The sequence below is a fragment of the Mytilus californianus genome, unplaced genomic scaffold (genome assembly GCF_021869535.1).
Source record: "Mytilus californianus isolate M0D057914Y unplaced genomic scaffold, xbMytCali1.0.p SCAF_1, whole genome shotgun sequence".
NCBI classification, from domain to species: domain Eukaryota; kingdom Metazoa; phylum Mollusca; class Bivalvia; order Mytilida; family Mytilidae; genus Mytilus; species Mytilus californianus.
In genome coordinates, this window is record NW_026262581.1 from 13,965,573 (window position 1) to 13,973,299 (window position 7,727).

The following is a 7,727-nucleotide window of genomic DNA, read 5'->3' on the forward strand; positions in this document are numbered from 1 at the left end:
ATAGCTTACTATACTGGTATGAGTTTTACACATTGTGAAGGCCGTACGGTAACCTATAGTTGCTTACTTCCATGTACGTCATATAGACTTTGGTGTATACTTGTCTTATTGGCAATCATATCGCATCTCCTTGCCTATGAGTTTTACACATTGTGAAGGCCGTACGGTAACCTATAGTTGCTTACTTCCATGTACGTCATATAGACTTTGGTGTATACTTGTCTTATTGGCAATCATATCGCATCTCCTTGCATATGAGTTTTACACATTGTGAAGGCCGTACTGTAACCTATAGTTGCTTACTTCCATGTACGTCATATAGACTTTGGTGTATACTTGTCTTATCGGCAATCATATCACATCTCCTTGCCTTTTTCTTATTTAAAAAAATCCCAGACAACCTCTCACTAATAAAAAAACGGTGGCCGTCGTATAAATATAAAATAGTTAACGAATGCATTTATATATGTAATATGTTTATTGGGAAATTTGGTTTGATCGAAATGTTGTTGCTTCTTCATAGCTTGGTGGACCGTCTGTGAATTCCTTTGTCTGGTTATATAGTGTCGTATTCATTTTCCTGGACGCCCCGCTTGTTGTCCTCTTGTCGGTAAAATGTACACCTGGAGATGATACTAATCCAGAGCAACCACTGTGATTGTATGGTACTGTTCCTTGGAAAATAAAAAGGAAAGCATCAAGTTACATTTCAGACACATATACGTAGTGTTTATGCTTTTTTCCGAGTTGACAAGAGTCACAAACATATTTCTTTAAAAAATCTAGTGAACCATCCTCTGCATGCATGATTAGCCCCATGTATGAAACAAGTGCTGTCGAAATTCGTGTCCCTTTTTTGGCAAAATGTCCCTTAAAATCGATAAAATTGAAAAAAGAAAAGCCTGATAATCAGTTAGATTGTATCGGCAAAATATAAGTTCCTGTTATAGTGCACGCGTTCATTTTTTACACGACAAAGAACACGCATTTTCCCATTCCATATGTTTTTAGTTTGAAAATTTAAGATAAAAAAATTATGGAGAAAAAATGCTGAAGAATGTGTAACTGAGTAAGTAGTATGTATTAAACATGAAATAAAAAAAAAAAACAACGATGTAGCATAAATGCCAGTTAATGTTCTTTTGTTTCTTCTGACAACTTACCACATTCTTTTCTTGTAACCAAATCAATATTCCGTGAAGTGAAACCTTTTCTATCCCCACACCAAATCATGACACATCTTTTCCAAGCCCAGACAGCTACCATAATAAACAGAATCGATGAACACATGGTAAAAATGGTCAAATTTAGCTGTGCACTTTCATCACAGCAATATTCTTCCGGTTTTTGTCCACAACATCCACCCATACAAGGAAAAACATTTGGAACTTCGAAAGCATTTTCACAGTTTTCAGGTTCTATACTGTATTCTGGTTCCATGTTCATGTGTTGTGCAAATTGTTTACTGAAACGTTAACGTCATAAACGTTTCAGGGTAAATTGAATTCTGCAGAAACGTTGACTTCCCGCTAAAACGTATTCTACAAAATATTTTAATTCCCAAAAATATTTTTTTCTTAATTCGTAAAGGTATTTTTAACACGTGTAATTCGGTACTTTTAGTCTAACGTTATAAAACTCATTAGTTATCTTCTTTCGGCGTCATAAAATAAAAAGAAGTCACGTGGTTGGTTACTGAAATTGCTTCAGTTTCTCTTATAAGAGCCAATTCATGATGAAGTGACAAGTTATGCTAAACGTTTATACAAATATGCAAGACGAGAAAACTGTATCTGACCATGATAAGGAAAGCACGAGCAAAACGAACAATGATGGATATCCAAAGGCGGCTGAAACTCAGGCATGGGTCAAATCGAAAAAGGAAAAAGGAAAAAGCTGCTGTTCAGTAAGATTTTTTTTTAAAATTATATTAAAAAAAGACTATGTGTTGCTTTGTTACAACAATCATTAACCATACATAGGGAGATATCATAAATGTGTAGCTTTATTTGCAGAAATTGAAGGTTTAAATGAAATATTTTTTAACTTATGATATTGTGAGATGGTTGTGCCTAAAAGTAAAAAAAATATCTTGTATTTACGATTGTATTCTGGTGCGTCTACATTATATAAACATAAATCATACGTTATTGGACCTCTTACTATATATATTTGGTATTTTTGATTTTTGTAAGCACACATTTCCATTATGCATGGCTAACCCACTGGTTGTTGTTCTAAATTTACAGCTTCGAAGATGTTTTGCTGCAATCGGCTGTTGTTGTACGGTGAAGAAAAGGACGAAAATCAAAAACAAAATAGACAGCGATAAAAAATCTCTTACTTCTCAAGAAGTAAACGGTATGTCAAAATGATATCAGTATAAATATAATCTCTTTTGACTTCTCCCGTCAGGCAGTTTGACTATTCTTTGAATTGGGGAACGTCCGTTCGATTGAGGTGATGTATACACATGCAAAACAAAACTAGGATTATATCGTTTTTTTTTCCATCTTTACTACCAGTTACCAAGATCAATAAAGTTGTTTGCCTCTTTCTTTCTTTTCTTATCGACCGTACTTGATTAAGGTTATCTCACAAACAAGTGTCGTAAACCCTAAAATCGTTGAGTGAGTTAAACAAAATAATTTTTTTTTCGAAATACTAAGGATTTTCGACCCCAGTAATAGATTACCTTAGTTGTATTTGGCAGAACCTTTCGGAACTTTGGGTCCTCAATGCTCTTCAACTTCGTACTTTATTTGGCCTTTTTTACTTTTTCGATTCGAGCGTCACTGATGAGACTTTTTATAGGAAACGCGCGACAAAATTTTAATCCTGGTATCTATGATGAGTTTATTTATAATACCAAACACTTACAACAAATCGTACTAGACTGCAAAATATCAATAATCAAAATTATCGCTGCTTTCGAATAAAATTTCCTTTCAAAAAGCCATTATTTGAACACTTGGCAATTTTAAAATGTATAGATTGTCGTACATGAGGATCTGGATGATATTTATAGAATAGAGAATAGCGGGCTATAGAAAAACTGACCAAAAAATACAGAAATGAAGGACCTCCCATCCAGACCCTCATACCTGTTGAAGAATACGGTCATTGCTTAGTTCAATAGACACATGCACATTGACGTTTTATCAACCACATTCCAAATGATATGATATTCGCGTTTACACACACCTGCGTTGTGCGTTTAAAGGAATGAGTCTAGTCCACCAATTTTCTTATTGCAGAATTTATTGAAGAGGAAATGAAAAAGCTGTCAGAAGAAACAATCAACCTAGAAAGTTAATAACCATTGGGATGTTACTATTAAATTATGAAAATAAATTAGAATTGTGTTGTTATACAGCGGTTCCATAATACAAATTAACAGTAGAAACACCCACTGTGCTTGACTAACCGATTGAAATTATGATACTTATATTTCCATGCTGTTAAAACAATGTTGAAATCTTTACATTTTTGCTAATATAATCGCATAAAAATTATCACAATCCACAATAAAAAAGATTTTCTCAAGCATGATTGAAAAGCTGAAATGTCACGCCTGCTTTTTCTGATCATGATTTAATTTCATGTAAAAGTCGTTAAGATACAGGTTCTGCAACATGTATCACATAAACTTAACATGGTAATTGCTCAATGAAAATGAGGTCAAGGTCACTTGAACCTTGCCTGACGAACATGTACACTTGGAAGTCATTTTCCACACACAAAACATTTATAAGTTGACCAGTTGGTTTTAGTAACCGAGAACGGATCCAACCATGCAAACATAATGTTAACCAAAGAACCATGATAATAAGGTCAGGGTCAGATGAACCCTGCCAGACCGATATATACTGCTTACAATCATTCAATACACAAAATATAATTGAATTATTGCTTTTAGTATCTGAGAATACGACCTAACCACAAAAACTTAACAGTGACCAATAAATCATGAAAGTTAGGGCAACTCGAAGAAACCTTGCCAGACGGACACTATAGTGTAACATCTTACAATCATTTCATACACCAAATATAGTTGACCTTTTGATTACAGTATCTGTAAGCAAAACAGAATTCAGTGGAAAAACTTTAAGGTGGTACCCAACATCTTGACTAAAATTAATTTGGCTCGTTTAATTTTCATAAAATTTTGACATAATGTTTACTTTGACCCTTTGATAAAAATTTCAAAGAATTTGAACCAACCACTTTGTCAGAAAAATTTCGTTGGTTATATAGCAGTTTGACAAACACTAATTTTGATCATTGAGAAGCGTAATATTTCCTTAACAATACAACGTAATTAAAACGTTTAGCTGATTTTTACAGAGTTATCTCCCTGTAGTGTTAGGTACCACCTTAAATTGATCATTGATCCATGATAATGAGCCCAATGTTATATGTTTTCCTTTATTTACGGTGTTCGACATCAATCCGCACTGCGGATCATTCGTCATATGAATGCATATATACACGTATATAATATTCATCAGCTACTAAAATAAACCAACCAGCGATAGCAAGGGCAAACCGACTAGACATTAAATACCCTACAGCTACCGGATAACAGGGGCAACCTGTAAATATTGAGTGCTTCAGGTTAAAACGTGATGCTTGTATTTATATTCCTGTTGTAATATTTTCTTATTAGATGAGTAAGCAAATCAAATATATGTAATTTACCCAGACAACTTGTATTTATCTTCAGATAAACGCAATGTACTTGTTTATATTTATGTACTCCGTGTAACTTAATAAAGGGTCAAAAGGTCAGACCAAATATCCAACTAATTTGACTTGATATTTTTACCCTAGTATCAGTGTCAACTCGGTATTCAGATGGTCAAAGCACAAAATCTATATTTCTCAAATAATCAGTAACACATTTCCGTAAAGTTTATTTTATGCCGGTCATTTTCCACTCTATAAATTCCAGCAGTATGCATATAATAAGTCAATATAAGTCAATGAGACTTCGAATCAACAAGAAACATTGTTAACAGGACTGCCATGTTGCACATACAGTCAAGACAATGGACTTTTTTTTTATCTACCATTGATTTCTTTCCTTAACTATAAGACATTCTCGGACGAAGCCTTTATTCTGTTTGTTTGTATAATTGTTGTTGTTTTTCATTGTTCATTGTTCAAGACGTTTTCAAATTTAAGGATGTTCGCTACTCTGTTTCAAAATAACCAGCTTTTTAAAAGACTGTTATCAATAGATAGTATTTAAATACAGAAACTAATAAAGCAGAAAAAAAATGAAAGGTCCGTGTGCTTGTTTTCGAAATATTTTCTCTAGTCTTTTGTTACATTTAACACTGGCACCTTTTTTCTTTCAAAAACTATGAAAAAAAAACAAGGATTTTATAAGATTTTCAAATATGGCTTTTTAAACTATACTTAATAAAATTATGAAAAGAAAAGTAAAGGTTAGCGGGCAAAATATTTATTAACACTACGTTGATAAAACCAGAGGATTCCGAATATCTGACAAAAATTCAAAAACAAGAGGAGCTTGAACATCCTTAATTAACGTCAAAACAAACTTTGGTTCGTTCAACATATATTCAAGATTTGTTATTTGTTAAATAGGCTATCGTTTTAAGTTCACGTGGACTTTTTTGGACTGAATAAACCAAAGATAAGTTTACAAACCAGATTAGAATGATAACCATGTTTACAATCAAACTGTTGTATTATTAGAATGTAGATTTTCAATTTAAGAAGATAACATAAAATCCTGATAAACGCATTATTGTCAGGTATTACGTTGTGATTTTGTACATGTAGCAAGAGATTCCATTTAGTGTGAGTATAAACAATAATTTCTTATAATTTTCATTTAGCATAGTAAAAAAACATGAGACTCCGTACTTTTTTTAAAAAAAACTTGGAAACAATAAAACTATGTTGTACATCAATTTGATTACACATGTTTTACAGCCAAGGGTTTCGCTTTTTTGGCCCGGAAAGAATCATTCCGCTAGAAATCTCAAACAAATATTTGGCTCTCTTTTATTTTTTTATGTTTTGAAATGAAGAATATAAGATCGAAATAGAAATCCTCCGCTGAATATGTAAATAATTATTAAAAAATTAATATGAATTAGTTTTTCCAAATAATTAAAAAGCAAGAAAGAGGTGCAGTATTGGCAGTTATAGCAGATGGCCGATTTCAGGTTACTAGTCACATGACTTAGATTGGTTGCCATTGAAAAACACAAATGGATGAAAAAGCGCAACATGTCATTAGTAAAACAAGAAATAAATTTAGTTTCGACAGTTTATTTTTGGTATATTTTTATTGAAAAAATATCTGCTGATCTTGGTAAGTGAGCTCCTTATAAGCACAACAACTGAGAAAATATCCTTTATGAGGTCAATGTATTGTAATCAGTGGATGAAATACTATTTATTTTAATGTATGCAAGTGCTTCAAAGTAACCAATAATCAACAGATGTGGGTTAGAATAAAATGTCAAAAAGTCTTGAAATTAAAAAAAAATAGACGTTAAGGGGAACATAAAACATAGTGTAGGATCTAGGATTTTCAAAAGGGGAGGCATAATTGGTAGAATTCTGACAGTTAAAATGTCTATGCATGAACCGTTATTGCAGCCAGTTAATAAATGATGATGCACATTAAAAATCAGGTAGTTCAACATAAAATTCATGTATATCAATAATTTTATCTGCAATATAAAATATTCAATAATGAAACAAAGATGTCATAAACTAATGACAACAAATGTTTAAAGCAACACAATTTTTATCGACCATCCTTATGATAAAAAAATTAAAAAAATTTTGCTCTTATCAGAACTTAATCACGAATTACGCGGATATTAAAATAGCCATTCGATAATGCACGGTTCAAAGGTATTAAGTTGTCACATGATCTGCATACACAGCCCTTGTGATCCAAATACCAACGAGTAAATGATTCAAAATTCTGCGAAACGTATAATACAGTAAGTCTTTAATTTCACCAATAAAATTCCTTACCATTTTATAAATAGTATTTATTTACTTAATTTCTGCCATATTTCAAAGTTCTATTTTTTTTTACATTTTTCCTTACCTTTTAAATTTTGGTGTTTTTTTACTCTCAGGACTGCTTTACTCGTATACGGTTCCTGTGTAGACAAGGGTTATAAATTTACATGTAGGTTTGAGGAAGAATACATATACAAACAAACATTTGACATAAATATGTGATTTCGTGAAGAATGGAACATATGTTTAAGCTTGGCACAGTCTTCGATTTTGAACGAAACATGGAAAAAGGCTTTTTGTAAAAAAAAAAAACAAACAACTTCTTAATAACACGTTGCAGGGATAACATTTCTGAATCAGCAAAAAAAAAACCGACGTAAACAAAATGTCAGAAAACCCGTTGCAACACTGATGACAACAAATGAAATAAAGGCTCGCAAATACGTTTAACGAGTAAAGTTCCAGCACGAAAACAAGTTAAATAAACGTTTGTTAACGTTTGGCATGAATAGTATCTAAGCCCGAAACGAAGTGAAATATTTTCAAGGCTAGCAAACACGTTGCATAAATAACATTTTTGCACGAAAAAAGGAATAAATGTTCGAAATCGAAAACACGTTGCACGAATTACCGCTTTACACTCTCATAGAACATAGACGTCATGTTTTTGGCTTTAGAATTTACTATCTAAAGGCATTGAACTACAG

The 7,727-nt window shown here is 32.4% G+C and overlaps 1 protein-coding gene and 1 long non-coding RNA gene across 2 annotated transcripts; one reads left to right on the forward strand and one right to left on the reverse strand.

Moving 5' to 3' along the window:
• Nucleotides 1-446: 446 nt before the first annotated feature.
• LOC127708318 (uncharacterized) lies at nucleotides 447-1,460 on the reverse strand. The gene is made up of 2 exons (XM_052213206.1): nucleotides 1,164-1,460; nucleotides 447-674 (listed from the first exon to the last, which is right to left on the reverse strand). Exons 1-2 carry the CDS (start codon nucleotides 1,444-1,446, stop codon nucleotides 478-480), a joined length of 480 nt encoding a protein of 159 aa, XP_052069166.1. The 5' UTR covers nucleotides 1,447-1,460; the 3' UTR covers nucleotides 447-477.
• Nucleotides 1,461-1,705: 245 nt separating this feature from the next.
• Nucleotides 1,706-3,334, forward strand: LOC127708600 (uncharacterized). The gene is made up of 3 exons (XR_007985322.1): nucleotides 1,706-1,906; nucleotides 2,250-2,361; nucleotides 3,258-3,334. It is a non-coding gene; the product is annotated as an uncharacterized LOC127708600 (long non-coding RNA).
• The last annotated feature ends 4,393 nt before the right edge of the window (nucleotides 3,335-7,727 follow it).